The following is a 21,295-nucleotide window of genomic DNA, read 5'->3' on the forward strand; positions in this document are numbered from 1 at the left end:
TCCTTTGATTTTTTCTAAAATAGAATCTTTTTTTGGAAGTTTATGAACATCACCAATAGTTGCTTCATTCATCTTCTTATAATTAATTACCATTCTTCATTTTCCCCTTTTAATTTCATTATTGTTTTCGACATAAAAGGCTGGAGCCGCATGAGGACTTTTACTTAATCTTATAATTCCTTTTTTCTAAAAGATCTTTACAATCTAATGAGAACTCTTCTTTATCTCTTGCGGAATAAGAAATTTTATTTGGAACATTTATTTTTTTTGTAGGATCTTTTAATTTAATGCTTACTAATTCTTTATTTGTATTTTTAATATCTAACGGATTTTCAGCGCAAATTTTATCCAAAAGTTCTTCTATCTTTATTTCAAGATTATTTTTTGGAATATTTATCTGAAAATATAAATTTAAATAACATGTTTCTAAAATAGAAAATATTTTAAATTTTAAAATCTTATCTATAGTAGTAGTTGGTATTTTTATACGTTTTGATTTTTGATTTATTGAAGAATCGTGTGGAGCTTTTAAAACTATATGTTAATTCTTGAATGAATGGATGATATAGCTTTAAAAAGTTATTTCCTATGATAAAATCCATTCTAGATTCTAACATATATATAGATGGAACAATAAACCTATAATTTAGAATAAATATTTCAGCCATCTCTGCTTTTTGGTCAATTTTATGTATTGATTTGTCAGCTATCCTAACTCTTAATGGTTTCTTTAATTTTTTCCAATCAAGTTTTATATTTGTACTAGCAAAGCATTGTGTTGCTCTAGTATCTATGAAAGCATTTATAAACTTTTCTGTTATTTTTATAGTAATAAATGTGGCATTATTGCTCTGTCTCTGAGTCTGTTTCTGAGACATATTCAAAAATATAGTCTAAGTTATCATCTGATTCTTCTAATGGTTCCATGAAACAAGACTTAGCAATTTCTATTTGTTTGGTAAGGTCCTTTTTATCCTTCTTTTTTGGACATTCATTTGCATAGTATCCTTCTTCTTGGCAATACCAACACTTACAATTTTCTTTTTTATTTGGGCAAAAGTTATTTTTTTGCCTTTTGTTTTTATTGTTATTTCCTTTTCTAAAATACCTCTTTTTTCTCCAGTTTGGATAGTATTTTCTTTTTTTAAATTGATATTTTCTTTTTTCTTTGAAAATTTTTATTAAAACCATATTTTTTAGGTATTTCTTCATTATCCTGACAGCAAATTCTAATTATATTTGCAAATCTTTTTTGAGTCGCTTCTTGCATACAACGTTCTTTTATTTCCTCTCTTATTGCAGAAGTTGCTCCACCAAAATTATTTTCAATTGTCCCTCTATTTATTTCTCTTATAAATCTTCCCATTATAAATTCATTAGCAGGATATATATGGAAGTTTTGTTATATACATACTAAGATAATGGTCTTTATCTTCTTCTCTTAATTTATAATAATATATTCTATATTCACATATATAAGATTCCACATTACATAAATTATATATCTGAATATTAGCTAAATGGTTTTTTGCTTCTTGATATTCTTTATTATAGACTTTTTGTCTATGATCTATAATATTTTTTTCAAAAAATTCTTTATATAGAATCATCATTATATGTAATATTTTATCATAAGCTGTTGTTTTTGTTGCTAATTCTTCTATTATTTGGTTTTCTATTGATGTCATATAATCTCTTATAGTTCCTTTAGTATGAAACCCTATATAATTCCAGATATCTCTTCCAGACAATTCACTAAGTTTTGGATTAGTAAAGGCTTCTAATAAGAAGAAATTCAACCAGTTCTCGAAAATTTCTTTTTCATTCTTTTTACAGTCTAAATCGAGCATTCTTTCTCCTTCTATTTCCTGGATTTTAGGAACGTATTTTGATGATATTTTTGTGTACCTTGAATCTTTATTCATAAATCCCTTTTTAAAAGCATAATTTTCAAAACCTGTTTTCCATTGAAATTGATTATCCTTAGATGTTCCAGCTTTATTTTTTACCTGTATTGGAATTGCTGGTTCTTCATCACTTGAATAATCTAGAATGTGTTCTTCATTTTCTATATTGTCAGAATTTACTGGTTCTTCTTCTATTTGAAATTCTTGTTCCATAATATTATTTTCTTGGGCCATTTTTAATTGTTTAAAAAGCATTGTAACTTCTTCTAATTTTTCTTCAATATTCATAATTATTTTAATGGTGGTTTTACTTTTAGTTTTGTTATGTTGGCTATATTCTGAAGTTTTTCTTCTTTGGGATTCTCTTTTTCCTTATTTCTTTGAAATTTTATGGATACTAATATTTCTTCAAGTATATCTACTATAGAATTTAATTGTGGGTTAAAAGTATGATAGAGATGTGGGGAATCATTTTCATGGTAGCATTTTTTAGAAATTCCGTGTGAGATATAAGTTTTTTCAGGTTTTTGAAGTCCTTCAATAAAACTTATAGTAAAATAAAGATTTTGAGAAAAATCATTTTGTATCGATTTTAAGAATTTAGTGTCGTTACAATTAACATTAGTTAAAATCATTAGTTTTTGATCTATTAATTTTGATAATTTAATTATTTCTTCTCTTAAATCTTCTAATTTACTTTTTTCCATTAGGTGACGCTTTTTTTCATAAAATGCTATGGTTTTAAGTGTTATGTAGTTAAAAGTGTGGCTTTAGAATGTATGGTTTAGGTTTTGCCACGTAGGCGTCTTTAAAAAAAGTTGTTTTTGGGATCTTTATTTAAGTGGTGCCTAGAAAAGATAGGGAGAGAGTAAGTGAGAAAGTGAGTGAAGTGAAAATCCAAAGCACTTTGAAATGGTGGCTCCAATATATCCAAAAGTAATAGCATGGTTCCCACAATGCTATATATGAATTCCAAGTAGAAGTAGACCGACACCAACATCTACTATACATAAAGGTTGATTCACTTCAATTTATTTTATTTATAGGCCATAATTTTTTAATATAAATTGTTTATAATCAGCTTAATAAGTTTAACAGTCAATTTGTTTATCCTTTTATTTTATTTTTTAAAAAATATTTTAACAAAAAATATTATTTTAGGTCAAAAATAGTAAATAAACAATATTTTTTTAGTTGATCGATTGAATTTTTGAATTGATTCATAAAAAATATTGGCAAAAAAAAATCTAATTTTAAAAATACAAAAAATTAAATAAATTGTCTATTTAACTCAAAATATAAACGGATTTAATTATATTGATAAATTTAAATGAATAAACAAGCTGATGCAATAAATTTGATCCATTTTAACTATTCTAATAGGTTAATACCAAGTACCAAGTACCAATTACTATAATTGTTATTTGCAATATTATTGTACTCTTGCACGCAGTTGACCTAATTTCTTTCTTTTTCTTCTGTTTTAAAAATAAATGATATCATCACATGCATTATTGCGAAGAGGCTTAAGTTTGTTTGCTGATTTCTAAAAGGACGTAGTAGGTTTAACAATGAACTAGCAAATGGCAAAGTATTGGAACACAATATAATTAATTAGTTAATTATTTCTTATACTTGTTTATCTTTAATTACTACTGAATCATTGATCAATCATATTATAAAATTCACAATATTAATATTAATTGTAACGAACTTTTTTTTGTGTCTTGGACTAAGATCTTTCCATACAAAATCAACAATACATGGACTAAGATCTTTCCATACAAAATCAACAATACATCTTAATTGATTATATTTCGCACTCTATTATATTTGCTACACTACTAGCTTGCAACCTAATTAATCTTAACCCTTCAAATAAATCCAAAGTAATTAATATTCCAAAAAATATTGACTTCTTTATCGATAAATAATAATCACATCATAAGCATCCTTTCTAATTTACAGCTTTTTTTTCTTTTCTTTTCTTCTTCCTTGTGTTAGCAGGCTTGTACGTCCTTTGTTAACAATGATAATAAAGTGGGATTTCCATCTTCATCTTCTTTGTTCACCCCCTTCCATAATTAATTAGAGTACAACGAAGAAAATCAACATACCACTTTATTCATTCATGTAACAAAAAGAAAAAAAAAGTTCATAAAAAAATTCAAATATTCAAAATTTCTTGCCAAAGACATTTAGAAATTCAATCATCAATGCTTCATACTATCACTTTATTCCATTCAAAATCCATCTCAACTTAACTAAAATAACTAAATTCTAAAGGTGTATTTAATTTGTATTTTTATTTTCATAATTTTTATAAAAGAAAAAGAATATAAAAGATAAAAACAAAAAAAAAATTGTTTTATTTTTTTTACATAATTCTAAAAAAATACTAAAAAAAATACAAATCAAACACACTTTTAAATTTTGTTACCTAGCATTATCCATAAATCATATATATATCTGGGAATTTAAGAAAGCAAAGTTAGACAGAGGTCTTACATGTGTGGGGTGTAACAATGTTGGTTGGAATTTGTGAAGTTGAAGAAGTGGTGTGGCAGATGAATTAATTTCAATGTGTGTAGTAAAAAGAGCAGAAACAGGACGATGATCAGAGAATGTGATTTCACTCCGAGTATAATGAAGCTGTTCTATTCCTTTCCCATACCATAAAATTCTATCACACCTGTGCCAATAATAATAATTAGTGAGTATACGTTGTTACTTTGTTTTCTTCATCATTTAATTTACACAAATTCAATTCCGCCCGTAACAAAATATAGAAGTTTGGATTTGTTTAGTTTTTATTTTTATTTTCAATGTATCTTTTTTTAGAATTTTATTTAAAAATTGAAAAACAACATTTTTCCTTCGTACATTTTTCAATATTTAGTTCACATTATTATGAAAAAATATTCAGTTTGGCCGCTGAAATTACACTCGAACCTCAATTTAGTCGTTGAAATTTCAATTATCATCATTTAATTCCTAAATTTTTTAATTGATTCTGTGATAGAAACTACCGCAGGGACTAACGTGATTAAAATTTCAAAAAGTATATGGAATAAATTGAGACAATTGAAACTTGAAAGACTAAATTGAGACTCGAGTGTAACTTCAGGAACCAAACTGAATATTTTTTTCATTATTATTTTCAAACTTTTTTATAATAATAATAATAATAGATTATAAAAGGAAAAGAAAAGTGAGTGTAATAAGTAAAGAATGAGTATACCATGCTGGAGTTCTTTGCTTTTCTCCTGATTTGGTATGGAGTCCACCACCACAGTATCTATTGCTAATGGATGATGAATACTTATATGTTGGTGCAAATTCAATGTTACCTTCTTTCCAACCTTCAAATACTCCACCTTCTTCAAGTTCTTTTTGGAGTTGGTCAAATTCATGCAAACCTTTCCAATCTTGCTTTCTTATCAGATTCCTAGCATGCTTGTCCTCTAAGTATAGCCTGTAGTTTAGGTCCCCAAACCAAAATATTCGACTGTTTCATAGTTTCAACCCACATGCATGGTAAGAATCAACTTGTTTAATATTGTTAACGTTATTTAATCATTAAAACATAGGGTTTAACAAAAACTCTCTAACCATTTAACCAACATATCTCTTAAGAGGAGAAACTCTTGGAATCAGTAATTTTTAGTATTTTTTATTATTATTTGTTTAGTATAAATATTAAATTATCTTTAATAAATAAATTTTACTAATTTATGTATTCAAATTTTAAAAAATATAAATGTAAACTGTATTAATTTATGTATGTAAAATTCTAGTAAATATAAATACAATTTATATTTTCTTATGTGTAAAAAATATGTAAATATGAGTATAAATTATTGCTAATAAAAAAAATAATATTTACTAGTCATATAATATTATTTTATTTACTGTATATTTATTAAAATAAAAAATTAAAAAATTTTATTATTAATAATTTTAACATGTATCTTTAAAATGTATGATAGCTAAATCCATATTCGAAAAGTGTACAATTATCTTACATTCATTTACTCATACCACTAATATAGTGTAAAATGATTTTATAAGGTCAATCTACACTAATTAAACGTTTTTTGAGAATATACTCCCATACACTACACACACATACATTGAATAAGTGGGATTTGTTCGATTTGAACTCGGACTTAGAGTAACACTGTTTCAACGAGAATATTTTTGTCATACTTTTGTTTTTGGGTCAGGACTCACTAAAAACAGGCCTTCCAATCCATTATTATTATTATTATTATTATTATTATTATTATTATTATTATTATTATTATTATATGATATCTCTTAATTCATAAATTAAAAATTAATTTGTTGTGAATGAAACTCTATTTAAAAATTTATTGTTAGTTAATAAATTATTACAGGTAAATGGCAGGATTGACATCCTGACAGCTTAAGTTGGTTTGCAGTCCACTATTTGATAGTTTTTTTTTTTTTTTGACATAATTATTTGGTTGGTTTAAATTATGCATTCCACTTAGGTCATATGGTTTTTTTTCCTATCGGTAATTGCAATTCGCAAAGGACTTCTCAACTTTTTGGGTCATTGTTTTTGTCAGAATCTTTATGGGTCTTGAAAAGGACTTCACCAAAATAAGTTTGGTTAGTTTCTGATTTGGGCTAACCCACTTTTGTGACAAAGATATATCTTTTTCTCGTGAAGACACTTTATCAATAAATAACTATTTGTATAGAATAATACTTAAACCTTAGAAAGCCCATATCCAATTAAACTAAAGTTATAAACCATAAAAAATAGAGGGAAAAAAGAAAGAAACGATAAAACAATAAATAATTATAGTATTAGTTTAGATATTATTAATTTATACAATACTAAAAAATATATAGACTAAGCTATATCTCAAGAATAATTTCATAGACCCAAATTAAATTTACTCGAATCTAATAAAGTGAGGTCCTTATGAGTATAAAAGGTATCTAGCTAGGTGCCGTTATTTCAGAAGATTTTGGCTGAAGTTGAAAAAGACGTTACATAATTGACGAAAACGACCAACATTAAAAACGACTAACAACTGCTCTCAAACAACTCCAGTTTCTTGTTCTTTCCTTTCTGCTACTTTCCAAGTCTTGGTAATTTAATTTGTGTTGGTTTTTGGATTTAGATTATTGTTGCATATATTGTTGATGATTTTTTGTTTAGTAGCAACACGTATAAATTTGGAAACAATTATATATATGTATATAACTTTTTTTTTTTAAAATAGAATATTAAAAAAGAAATTTTCTTTATTTTTTATATAAAAAGTTTATAATTTTAAAGAGCTTTAAACAAACACACACTTTTTAGATCTCATGTAGGAACAATTCAAACAACTCATCATACACATACATACTAGGGTTATATCTTAAAAAAATAAATAAAAAAAAATAAAAAAAAAATTGAGAAACCGACATAACAGACATGTGAATAGATGATATCGAATGTGAAGAAGATCTCTTCTATAATTTTTAGGTGGAATCTGGACAAGACATTTAATAAATAAAATAAAATTAGAATCATACTTCATTTTTTTTAAGTGAACAAAAAAAGTTGAGACCATTCATTTTCTATTTCTCTCCATTTATTTTCTTAAATAACAATTTCAAATGTAATACTCATCATACAATCTCTAACTCTCTAAGTTAAGTGGTGATACAAGAGATTTTAGTATTTTCCAGTTATAAACGAAAAAAATGGAGAAAAAAAAATGGTGAATGCAAGATAATTAATATCAAGAACAATGACACTTGAACTTATATTTTAAGGAGTGAACATTGATACTTTTTAATTGATAATGTCATTTTTTTATTATTACATATGTTATTTTCAAATTGTTTTTACAATGGAAAAAATATAAAACAATAAGAATGAAAAATAAGAGAAATGTTATTTCAACAACTAAAAATAACTTGACAACTTACGATTGAAGGTAAACTATCTTAATTTTTTTAAAAAGTTTTGTTAGTATTATTTAACAATTAAAGACAACTTGATTTATTATTTGTCAAGCTACCTTTAGTTACTAAAATAACATTTCTCAAAAAAAATTTTAAAAAATCACTTTTTTTTTTTTTTTGCAAAATATAGAAATGAGCATTTCAGTCATTCATGTTATATGAAAATTGACTTTGTCAACCCCACAATACAAGATAATTAAATAGTTAAGATATCTTTGTCTATAATTTAACATGCCAAAAACATGCATTCAATTATTGAATATGCCAATGAACTACCAAATCCTATCATTTTCACACAACAATATTAACAAGCATAATATATAATAATCAATAACAAAAATAGATTAAGGTAGAGAGAAATAATTAAACTTACTCATGGCCTAAGATGGTAAGAGGATGATGGTGATTATTAATATCATAATCATCTTTTGTTGTGTTTCTAGGAAAACATGTCCTCCTAAAAATCTCAGCTACCTGGTGGTTCCTCCTCCCTTCATCACCCTTCTTCTCCCCGGACGCCAAGTGAGCCGCCACGAAACAGAGGCTCGTCCCTTCGATCGACATGCTAACCGCCACAGATCCCTTGTTCCCCAAGTATCCCATCACCCCACATGCCACCGAGCACACTCTCACGTTTGAAACGCGCCACTTTTGCAACACTTTTCGGTTCATCCAAACGCTTATGAACACTCCAACCATCTTTTTGCTCGCAACGAGTGCATACTCGTTGCTATAGTTATTTCCTCTTCTGTTAATCCTACAACACTCTTTATTCGAATCGTTCTGTAATGAATTATTATTGTTATTATTGTCATCCACATTACTGTGGTTGCAATAATAATAATAATAATTGTCACATGACGACGGTGAAAGAGGTGTTGAATTTGGACATGAGGAACATAATTCACAAGTTTTGTTGTTTAGAGTTTTTGCAATGAGGTTGTTCCATCTTGTTGCAACTGCTTGGTCCTCTGCTCCTATCACATTTAGGGTCTTCAATGGTACAATCTCTTGAAACCTGATGAAAATTGAAATTAGATATAACAAATTAATGATTTCATATATAATAATACTATAAAGAAGTAATTAATTAAATAAAGATCCAGAGTAATTATTAAAATATACCCAAGAACATAAATATCGGCGGCATCCTTGAGATTTAACCAATCTTCCAAGTCAACAGCTAAGCTTCCAATAGGAGATCTTCCAGCAACATTCCAAGTACCAACAAACACCCTGAAATACTAGTATTATTATTTCAATACATAATAATTAATTATTTATTATATTATATTATATATTCTTATTATTATTAGTATTAATCACATCAATTGAAAAGAAAAGAAAAACTATATCTATTTAGTAATTAATAGAATTAACTTAATTAATTACCTTAGCTTGTTTGTTAAAATGCATGGATCAAATTCCAGAGACCCAAGGGAGAGATCTCCACCACCATAGTCACCATCAATCTCGTCTTCTTCTCCTCCATCTGCAATAATAATAATAAAGCACCCATGTCTAAATTTAAAAGCATAAAAATAAATAATATATTGACAAAAAAAAAAGAAAAAAGAAAAAAATTACCTTCTATTTCATATAAACTGAAAGATGGTTTAATATTATTATTGTTACCATTGTGATTAGCATCATCTTCCTTTTTGATATTGCTAGAATTAAACCAACTTCGTAGCCTCCTATAATACCTTATTGGCATCTTTTTATGTACCTCCATGGCTAAAGAAGAAGAAGAAGAAGAATAAAAGGAGATTTAGAAAAAGAAGAAGAAGAATTGGATTTTGAGTCCATGCATGGGAAGAGAGGATCCAAGAAAATAGGCAAAATGAGCCAATAGAAGAACATTCTCTTCTGCTTTTTCGATCTTCACATCATCCAATATGAAATAAATTAAAGTTGGTTGGTTGGGTTTGCAATAAAAATGGGTTTTTATTGTGTTAATCGTCCCTATGCAAAAACAAGAGGGAAGTGACAAAATAGTGAGAGAGAGAGAGAGAGAGAAAGAATAGCTTAGGTTCTTCAAATTGGGTTACTAATCCTACTTCTTTTCAGCGTTAAACACGAGGGAGGGAAATAAGAAGAAGAAGTAGGAGTAGTAGTCATTAGTCAAGTGGGAATTGAAAAAGAAGCTTCATTGCTCTAAACACATGGACATCAGGATAAGCTGAATTTCTCTTTTTTTTTTTTTATCTTTATTTTATCCAAAATTTTATTTATACACCAAAAATTAGTCACTAAATTAACTATGGTATATTTATATATAAATATATATTATTTAATTTATTTTTAATATATATTTTATATTTTAGCATATATTATATATGAGTGATTAATTTTTTATTTTAAATGTGCACATATTCTTCTCCAAATACATTTAATGCGGGTTTTTTAGAAATAAATAAAAAAATAATATTTACATGCATTTTTAATTTTTTTTTATCATCTTAAACATTCAATTATTTATTACAGACAACAATAATACAGACAATAATTACGACATAAGTTAAGAAAATATAACACATTTGTTGGCAGCGCAATAGCATTATTATAGTCATTTCTGGTAGCGTTATAGTGTGATAATATAGCGAAACTTCTCACCAACGATGGCTATATAATTCTTCCTTTCTTCCAATAACTTTCATCTTTCATATATTCTTTCTTATTTCTCTCAAACACAAATTCTTCAAAATGGTTAACGAGCGTATGGTAATTGTTGTGTATCTAATGCAACAATATTACGCAAAGATGATGGTGTATATTTTGAATGTAGTAATTCTATTATCATTCATATTATTTGGCATAGTTACATTCGTTTATAGAATTTGAAAGTTTGATTTTGGTCAATATAAAAAATGCTTGGAGTTAAGCATGTTTGAAAAATTGAGTATCAATGCATTTCATTAGATGCCATGAGAAATATTCGGTATAAGGTATCGTGACTAAAGGATAACGATAATGTACGAGCTATATATATTCAATTGTTATAGAAAGATTATGACTGAACAAGTAATGGAGATTTGCATTGAGTTGGCGGACTTTTCAGTAGTTCTTCTTCCTCATATGTAGTCCCAAACAGGTTGTATAGCAAGACCTAATCAGGTGAGAAGAACTGAATCCTCCATAAGAATTCAGTATTCTCTCCAAATTAAATGCCTGAACCTAAAGTTGATTTGTTGTTCAAAGAGTCTGAGTCAGACGAGGAGTTGATCGAATCTGGTTCTGATAGTGCCATGACGATAATATAGAATTTGTCTCAGAAATTCAATTATCGTCTTTTACTTCCTCACGGCATATATTGCCACCATTGTTACCACTTTGTAACTGAACCCAACTTCTAAGTAATTATTCGATATTGGACCTAGATGTGATGTAAGTGGAGCTGATGCCTTTTGGCCAGGGGGTGTTGACGATTATAACACAAATAGGAGCGTGAAACTAAAAGTTGGTCATAGATTCTACGGTAGAGAGTCCTTTCACATTGCCATAAAACACTACATCATTTTTCGGATCAGAGTGTACAGTATCAGATTGTTGAATTTAATTATCTGAAATATCATTGTCAGTGTAGATATTATTTGCTGTAGGTTATCAGTAGAACATTCGAGTTGTATATCGACAAAATCTTAGTTATCAGAATGTTTGTAAATACGAGACTATGCACACGTACTTAACACCAACTATATCTCAAGATCAATCAAATCTCGACAAAAACTTGATATGCAAAGTGATCTTTTTAATCTTTTTCATAATTTTTTTCATGATCTTTTCCATAATTTTTTGCATCTTTTTTATATAGTTCAAGATCTGTTTCGTTTCTATAGTGCTAGCAACAAATATGCTATAGCGCTCTTCCTCAATTCCACAACATTTGACTACGAAATAAAGAAACAATACCTAAAAAAGATTAAATAAAAAAAATTTAACTAAAAACGTAAATATTATTTTTTGATTTATTAAAAAAAAGCATTTAATGTGTGTCTGTATATGTTTTTTGAAATGATTTTAAAATGACTATTGCATAGAGTGAAATTTTATTTACCCACAAGTTTTAATTATTGGATTATTATTTATTATATATTTTTGGATGAACTTATAACTTTAAATAAATTAATAAAATGCGACTTGACGAGTACAGAAGATCTAACAATGTACTAGTATGTGATAAGATGACCTATTATATTGTTAGACATTTTTTTTTAGTGGCATATTGTTAGACATTTGGAGTAATATCTCTTCCTATTCATATTATTTATTGAATATAAATTATATGAGTTCCATTAACAAATCAATTATTTTTTCAACTAATATCAACTATTTTTTAAATTATCATTTTATTTAAAATTTTGAATTACAAATTTTAAACTCTCCAAAAAAGTGAGAATTAAAAAAATTTTACAATAAAAAATAAAAATTAACTAATATTAAGTTATTAACTAATTAAAATTTATTTTCTATACTTATCCAAATTATATTCAGATATGAGTTATGAATATATTAAATTTTTAAAATGATAAATAATTATATATTAAAAATTCAATCTTTAAATATATTAAATTGTTCAAAATAATAACTATCTTAAAACGAATGATTTTTTAATATAAATAAAAAAATTAATTATTAAAATAGTTAATATATATAAATATATTTTTTTTTGTTTTTCACGATATTCCCCAACCCGACAGGTTAAGGACTAATCTGTTGCGGATCTGAGCTCCATTTAAGGATCTGCCGCTGGCCAATGGGTTGCTGCATGCACAAGGCAAGTTTCGAACCCCCCAACACTTGCTTAAGCGGACGAATGAGCTAACCACTCGATCAACCCAAGTTGGTTAATATATATATATAAAAATTTAAAAGAAAAAAAAAAGACGGGGGTTGCAAACTTGCAATAAATGACTGGATCCAAAAGGGAAAGAAGAAAAAGAGATATAGGCCTCACAAGGTTCCATCAAATGTTTGATTATTAGAAGGCCCGTTAGGTGGTGGTGCTGATCACGTATGTCCCATGGACACCTACGTGACATTAATATTATTATTATTATTGCATACTATAAAGTCAAATAATTTTGTATAATAATAATAATATTATTATTATTATTATTTATTACAATGTTGCATTGTTGCTCCACTTGGACCATATAGAGAATGAAGAATAATAAGGCTATTGTTAGTATTATTGTAACTAAATGCGGTTTTCTTGCTCTTGTTTTCTTCTTCTAAGATCAAATGATTGTAAGGCTACCTGGCAGGTGGTTTGATTTTAATGTGTGTGTGTGTGTCACTAATAATGAATGATATTGATTTCATTGCAGTTTTATAAACTATATTATATAGTATTATTTATGATTATTGTTACACATGTCATAAATAATTTATTTATTTTTTTTAAATAAAAAATTGAATTCCCTAGCTACCCCATAAGCCACGGCTAATATATTTCAAAGATCTTTTTGTTGCTATGGCAGACTTCTTGTGTTTTTCTGGATGAAATGATGAAATAGGATTTTAAAAAAAAAAAAAATTGATTCTTACGGTAATGAAAAAAATTCTTATGGGTTTTTATAATATTTTTCACTTTATTTTATTCTTTAATGTTGACGATGATACTGTATGTGTTAAGAAAACTTTATGGTTAAAAATTAATTATAAAAATATTTATCATCAGAATATATTTATTTAATGATTAATTGATAATTGTTTTAATACTTTATTATATTTAATGTTGTGTGAAAATGTACCTGAAGCTTTATAGTATAATATTTTTTAAATAAATATGATTATACTAATTAAATAAGTTAAACAAAAAATTAGCTAGTGAAAAATATTTTAAACCAAACCTAAAACATGTCTTTCATATGCATATACCTAAAATTACAGGTTGTTTTGATTTATATATATATTAGGATTAGTTGGTGTATGTTTCCCGTAAGTTATTACCTAATACTACTATATATTAAGCTATATGTAAATATCTCAATTTATTTATAAATTTAATTTTGATATATATTGATAACATAATAAATTTTATAATATTATTCAATTAAATTAAAAAATATATTTGCGTGTCCCCTATACGTCGTGAATGACGACATTGAGAGGGAAAAACTGTCGGCGCAGAAAAGGAGTTGCACGACTCGCACAATGCAGGGATTGCGAGAACGACGCAAACTGCGCGACGTGTTGTTAGGTGTTCATGGTGCACACGTCGGCATAAGCTATGGACGACGGCAATTGGTATCTGTGGCGATACGACACCAATTAAAAAAAAAGAGATTGGGCAAGAAGATAGTCACACCAGATAAAAAAAAAGACCGTTTTTAAGATTTAAATAACTATTGCAAATTTTTATTTATTTTAAATTTTAAATTAATATTATTAAAAATTATTTATTTATTTATCATTTGATATTAATTTTAATTTTATTTCTATTATACATAATATATACTAAATTCATTTGCTCCCCATACTTTCTCTTTTTATTTTATAGGAAATGTATCATTACATTTTATAAAATAAAATTAATGGCGTAAGCATGTCGAATGGTGCTTGTGAAGATGTGTCGATAATCTACTTCCGGAAATAATGATTAAAATATACCAAAAGAGCCAAGGAAATCATAAGGTACTAAATAAATTAAAGGGTTTAATTAGGTTGAGAATATTAGTGACGTTCGATATACAATTTTTAAATTCACTATTAATTTTTCATCATACCAAAAAAAAAAAAAATAATAACGGTATAAAGTCTCACTTTGAATCTAAATTTACATTTCATCTTGTGATAAATAAAACAATAAATTAATACTTTAATAGTAAAATAAAGAAAATCATGCCATCATATATAAATATTACATAAATAGTCGATTAGGTTTCGTAGAAAGAAGGGGAACTTGCATGGTGGTGGTTGGAGAGCTAACTTCAGCCTACCACTCCAATAAGATCTACGAGATTTGATATACATACTCCTAGTAGTAGGCTCAATTTTATGGAAATGGAGGGTATGTGTGTGCTATGTTTCGATATAAATTCATAGGAAACTAGACATATATGTGGGACAGTTTTTTGTCAGTGTAAGGTAAAAGAAATTGGACCGTGCGTGTTCTTTGGCTTTAAATTTTTTAATAACAAATCACACGATTCGAGTTGTATGCCAAGGGAATTAAAATTTCGTATCGTTGAAATTGGACCCTACGATTTTCTTAGTATGAAATGTGAGTGCAAATCGCATGGTCCGAGTTCCATGCTGAGAATTCGAATTGGGGAGCATTGAACTCGGACCCTCCGTTTTGTGTGAGGGTTTAGACGAACTCGGATGGTCCGAATTGGTTCCTATTTTTTTTTTTTTGGGGTTCAGGTTAACCTAGTCGAAGAGTCCGAGTTCATTAAAGATGCCTATATAAAAGTGTGAAGTGAACTGGTGGGAGCTTAGTGGCGTCTTCCTCCTTCTTGAACGGCTGCTTCTTCTGTCTCTTCTATCTGGTTTTTTCATTACTTGTTTTGATTTTGAAAATCTAGTAGCTAAGGTTATGTTTCTTTTTTGGTGAGTGAAGAAAATGAGTGACAGAGTATTACTAAAAATACATTATTTTGGTCAGATTTTGTTACAAACGACTGAAGGAGTAAAATTTATTTGTGAGAATCCGCTAGATGTTGTTATTCCTTTTATTATCTCATTTGAAGAGCTCAAAGGTGTGATCTGTGAAAAGATTGATTCTGAGAGGGCAAGAAAGATATCCTGTATTCTATACAGATATCCCATACTGGTGTTTGGTGGATTCGTCCAGTATCAAACCAAATATGTGACGGACGAAGCAAGCATGCAGGAGATGTTTTCAATGTATATTGAAAATCGGTCTTAGATCTCGTTCATCGAGTTGTATGTTGAGTTTGAACAATCTGAGGCTGAGCGGAATATTCTACGAAAATATTATAATAGTGACAGTGAAGAAGAGTTCGAAAGTAACTACGAATTTGTTGGTCCAGATGGAGATGAAGATCAAGGTGACGGAACCATGGCTGCAGATGTGACAGAAGTGGCAAATGCACTCGCAAACGAAGTGCCATTTGAGGAGCTATCATTCATGCGAGTTTTGGACTTGGAAGCCATGCATGTTCCGGAATTTCCGGAATATATGACTGCAGGTACGTAATCGTGGTATTAGTGTTTTTTTAGTTAGTCATTGATTGACTTATAAATAATTTACTTTTTATTTACCATTATTTAATCATGCGTTGAAGTAGTTGTCATGATCGAACCGGTGCTCGAACCGTTCAGGTGTTTTTGAATTTTTTTTATTGTTATATGCTACAAGTAGTTATTAGAAAATAATATTTAAATTCTCTATAATATGGTTATTACAAATTGCATGAGTTTGTAGTTAATATTCGCACAGGTTCGATCCGTTGTACGATTCATACCCCATGAACCGGACTGGTCCGGTTCGTTGGGTATGTCGGTCGAACCGGTTGATCCGGTCCGGTTCGTTGGATTTGCCGGTCGAACCGACCGGTCCGGTCCGTTTTTACATTTACTTCTGATGTTCTTATTTTGTTTAGAGTGACATAATAACATGTTGTCAGGTTAGGATTTATAGCATACTAGCTGTAGTGAAATTTGATTTACCTTTAGTATCGATTTTGAAATATCTGCGTATTAATGTAATTTTTCCTATGGTGGTTGTACCAGCAGAAATTTCTATTGTCGCAGATGGTGAATTTGCCGTTGGTATGGAGTTCAGTTCCAGAGAAGCTGTTATTAAGGCGGTAAAAGAGTATACCATACGACGAAGCGTAGACTACCGGGTGTATGAGTCTGAGCCGTTGACATTTTATGCCAAGTGTACACAGTATGTGTCAGGGTGTGATTGGCTTATCAGGGTTAGCTTGATTAGCAGGAAGTACTGTTGGGTTATAAGGAGGTATAATGGTAGCCACACCTGTACCAGAGCCACCATTTCACAGGATCATTTGAAGCTGGATTCTATCACAATTGCAGAAGCAATAAAGCCACTGGTTGAGGCTGGCCCCTTCTTAAAGGTAAAATCGGTTATAGCAGAAGTGCAATCGAAGTTCAACTACACCGTCAGCTATCGGAAAGCATGGTTGGCTAAGCAAAGGGCAGTAGAAAAAATATTTGGAGGTTGGGAAGCATCGTATGAAGCGTTGCCTATATGGTTTGAGGCCATGTGTCATAAGGAGCCATCAGTTGTTGTCCATTTTGAGACTATGCCTGCATATCAAGGCGATGACTTGGTGGGTGATATTCGGGTACTGCATCGAGTATTTTGGAGTTATTACCCTTGTATTAGGGCATTCAGACATTGTAAGCAAATTGTCCAAGTGGATGGGACTCACTTGTACGGAAAGTATAAGGGTTGTCTACTAGTGGCAGTTTCACAGGATGGCAACAACAATATCGTCCCAATTGCGTTTGCTATTGTGGAGGGAGAGACTTCTGATGCATGGCACTTTTTCCTTAGTAACCTGCGTCAACATGTTGTAATTCGGGATGGTGTGGGTCTAATATCCGACCGGCACGAATCCATCAATGCAGTTGTGGAACGTAGTAACGGAGCTTGGTCACCTCCTAGAGCTTTTCATATGTTTTGCATCAGGCATATAGAGTCGAATTTTCTGAGAAAGTTCAAGGCACCGTACCTTTAAAAATTGGTCGTCAACATCGGTAACCATTTAGTAAATTTAAGTAAGTTTTTAATAGATTTCCCTTAAATAATTGTATTGACCTCTATTACTTTTCTTTTTTTATGTTGTGATCCACCAGGATATTCGAGGAGGGTGCCGGAGTACGAAGTGCGTTACCAGTGGTTACAGAAACGGGGCGAGGCATACACAAACTGGTTAAACTGAATTCCTCGCAAACATACGCATTGGCCTTTGATGGTGGATACCGATGGGGTCACATGACGACGAATCTAGTGGAATGCATCAATTCGGTATTGAAGGGTGCATGCAATCTCCCAATTACTGCTCTTGTGAAGGCAACATTCTACAGGCTAAATGAGTTGTTCACCCGAAAAAGAGCGGAGGCGGAAGCCCGGATCAATGCTGGCCATGTGTTTTTTGATATCGTGACCTCGAAGTTGCATGCAAACCAACTTGCATCAGGAAACATTCAGGTTAGTTACTTTGACCGGCAGAATGAGGTTTTTGAGGTGCGTGAGATGCCAAGCGGACTGGAGTTTGCAGTCGATCTACGTGGCCTTCGATGTGACTATGGTGAGTTCCAGGTGGACCGGATCCCCTGCAGACATGTGTTCGCATGTTGTTCCAACCAGCGACTGGATTGGCAACTGTATGTGCATGATGTGTATAAGATGGACCAAGTGCGGCGGGTGTACCGAGTAAGGTTTAGGCCACTAGGTAATCCTACTACATGGCCTGCTTACCACGGACCTCGGTTCATACCGAATCCGTACCTGAGACGGGTAACGAAAGGTCGCCCTAGGATGACACGCTTTTTGAATGAGATGGACACGCGGATGTTACGTCGTCCTAGGCGATGTACCCTATGTTGGGCTGAGGGACATAGTCGTAGCAGATGCCGTCAGTCAGCTGGTGTAAATACCAACAGAGATGCCCCTTAGGTTCACAGTTATAAGATGATCTTGTATAATATAACATGAATGAGCAAATTGAGTTAACATGACCTGATATATGTAACCTTATAAATTATGACAATCTAGTATTATAACATATCTGTAGCATTATATAATATGACCTCATGTTTCCAAATGAGGTATATTGAGATGATATCTGTAACAACATATTAAGATTTTATGAAACATTAATACATAGTCCAGATGGTTAAAACATCGATAAGTTCATTACCACATAAGTTCTCTAAACATACAATATAATCTTACCATAGTCCAAGTCATTAGTACATAATGTCCAACACATACAAATTACTCTAAACATAGTCCAAATCATTAATACCTAAATAAATACATTACAACACAACTACTTTCTTATTGCCCACTTTACATCCTTCACAAAGTTCTTGCATTTTTTGGCCGCTTTTTTGAAGACAGAAGGAGTGTAGCGATTAGCGCTCCGACGTGGCGGATCAATCCTCAGATTGTAACCTTTGACGTTGTCATCCGGAGTGCGTGCCTGACCTGTATACAATTTTAAATAAACAAGTAGAGGCAGCACATTATGTATTCAAACCAACATAGATACCACAAATCAAGAAGGAAAACCCAATCAGAGATACCATTTATGAAAATAAAATAAATAACTAATCGAACATGTTAAGCAAAATAGTTAACATAATACCATCGTTACGAGATTCTTCATCCTCATCGAACTCTTCAATTTCATCCTCCTCATCATCGCCCTCGTCATCCGGGTCATCTACTAGATACTCATCGGTTTGTTGTTCGAGTGTGTTATTGTCTTCTGTAATGAGTCCCATGTTAAGACGGTTAGGATTTTGACTATTAAGAACTCCACGTCCACCCTCACTCCTACTAGAGTCAACAGATACGAACCCTCCAGAAGCAACGGATGAGGTATGGCTTGGATACCTCGCATCCAACGAATATCTGTCTGGCATGAACTCAGGCTAATGGCCATATTGTGATTGTCCTGCATCTGCAGCCATGAACCCAAGCAACTGGCTAAAAGAACCTCCTTCTCTTATTTCAAACTGTGACATACCCCAATATTGTTGATGTATTGGAACTGATGGGGTGAACTATGTCTGAGGTAGATACTGGGTTAAGGACTGAGATATATCTTGTGGAAGCAGATTTGGAGGTGATATATGTGGCTCCTGTTCTTCATTGTCATCATCCATATCCTGACTACCCTCATCGGTATCCTGATTACCCTCATCCATATCCTCATTACCCACATCCATGTCCTGGTTACCTTCATCATTCTCTTCACCCACAAGATTCGACAAGGCTAAGCGGTCCCCAAATTTTGCTCGGTACCAGTTCATGTAACTATTCAATGGATGCTGTGAAGGCATGGGAAGCTCAGAAAGAACGTAGTGATACCTTTTTGTCCAATGCATCACCCAAATTAAATGACTCGGTGCCGTGGCCCAGTTAAGATTCTTAGGACCAGTCAGAACCTCTCCATGCGCCTTATCCAGATTCCGCTCCTGATTAAGTACTCCCTGAACGAAACCGAACTGTCGCCTAACCCTATCGGTGGCATGCCACTCGATACATTCAAATGACACCAATGGAACTGTAGCGCTCCAGACAACCGATTGCATGTAGATTTCAACAGAAATTATGTTCGGATCCACACGATCCACAGCATAAGCAACCCAGGCAAACTTGAAAAAACAAAGGAAACTCATTATTACAACCCACAATTCAAATAACAATAACAATGCTTCATAGTTTTGTCCAAGACCCTAAACCCGTAACTAATACTTATTTAATTAAAACACACCTGGCCTTCCTGAAGTTCATCAAAGGCCTTCCTAAAGTGATCTAGCTTCAGATATCTATATCGTCGGTCACCACGCTCCCAGTTACGCCACCTAATTTGATATTTTCAATTAGCTCAACTAAATCTTAAATATAAAGATACAGGTACATTGTAACATAATATTACCTGTTTGCTAGCGAAAAATTGCGGGATTCTCTAGGAAGCGGCGATAGATATGGCAGTCGCATCCAAGCCCAACCGAGCAGAAGTGTTAGTGGACCATCTATTTCCTTACAGTTATAACGAGATGCCCTGCATTACGCCCTGTAGAGGTATGCTAGGCATGTCGAACCCCAACTATACTGTCCAATATTGACAAAATCACGAAGCAATGGTAGAAATTTCCAATGCACACCTGCCCCAGACTTATCCCCAAATAAGATCGTCCCGATCAGCAACATAATGTGGCACCTCATATACCTCTGTATACTGATTTCATCAGTCAACTCTAAATTCTCTTTTAGATTCCATAGTCAGGTCAGTTTTATGCAGCTAGATCTACAGTCCTCTTTACGCGGTGCAACGCCAAATTGAAGCAAACACTCCACCTCCATGGCTTCAAAACTACTCATTGTCATCCCTGTGACTGGAAGATCATCTGTGGGAAGACCAAGAATTAGAGCCACATCTTCAAAATTCACGGCACATTCACCAATGGGAAGGTGAAACGTATGTGTGTCTGGGTGCCAACGTTCGATTAGAGCATTTACCAATGCTTTCTGACACTGCACTATCCCAATCTGAGATACATGATAGAAACCGGTAAGTCGTAAATGCTCCTCCACCCTATCGTTGTACCAATCCGGAGGAAGTGGATGGTTATATGTCAACATTCTTAATTTCTACAAAAAACATAACAAATTACTAGTCAGATAATTAATAATTACTAACTTACCATCATCAATA

General features: G+C 31.1%; 2 protein-coding genes across 3 annotated transcripts; one reads left to right on the forward strand and one right to left on the reverse strand.

The window, feature by feature from the left end:
• Positions 1–3,583: 3,583 nt before the first annotated feature.
• Positions 3,584–10,080, reverse strand: LOC112784934 (type I inositol polyphosphate 5-phosphatase 8). Of its 2 annotated transcripts, none has more exons than XM_025828302.3 (7): positions 9,489–10,080; positions 9,294–9,393; positions 9,027–9,137; positions 8,275–8,919; positions 5,149–5,415; positions 4,416–4,599; positions 3,584–3,982 (listed from the first exon to the last, which is right to left on the reverse strand). In XM_025828302.3, exons 1-7 carry the CDS (start codon positions 9,634–9,636, stop codon positions 3,908–3,910), a joined length of 1,530 nt encoding a protein of 509 aa, XP_025684087.1. In that variant the 5' UTR covers positions 9,637–10,080; the 3' UTR covers positions 3,584–3,907. The 2 variants fall into 2 exon arrangements, with proteins under 2 accessions (XP_025684087.1, XP_025684088.1); XM_025828303.3 differs by having other exon boundaries at positions 5,149–5,382; positions 9,489–10,060.
• Positions 10,081–15,930: 5,850 nt separating this feature from the next.
• Positions 15,931–18,522, forward strand: LOC140183241 (uncharacterized). The gene is made up of 7 exons (XM_072231265.1): positions 15,931–16,060; positions 16,160–16,193; positions 16,312–16,366; positions 16,475–16,689; positions 16,795–17,019; positions 17,227–17,571; positions 17,700–18,522. Exons 1-7 carry the CDS (start codon positions 15,931–15,933, stop codon positions 18,520–18,522), a joined length of 1,827 nt encoding a protein of 608 aa, XP_072087366.1.
• The last annotated feature ends 2,773 nt before the right edge of the window (positions 18,523–21,295 follow it).

The sequence above is a fragment of the Arachis hypogaea genome, chromosome 20, assembly GCF_003086295.3.
Source record: "Arachis hypogaea cultivar Tifrunner chromosome 20, arahy.Tifrunner.gnm2.J5K5, whole genome shotgun sequence".
NCBI lineage: Eukaryota > Viridiplantae > Streptophyta > Magnoliopsida > Fabales > Fabaceae > Arachis > Arachis hypogaea.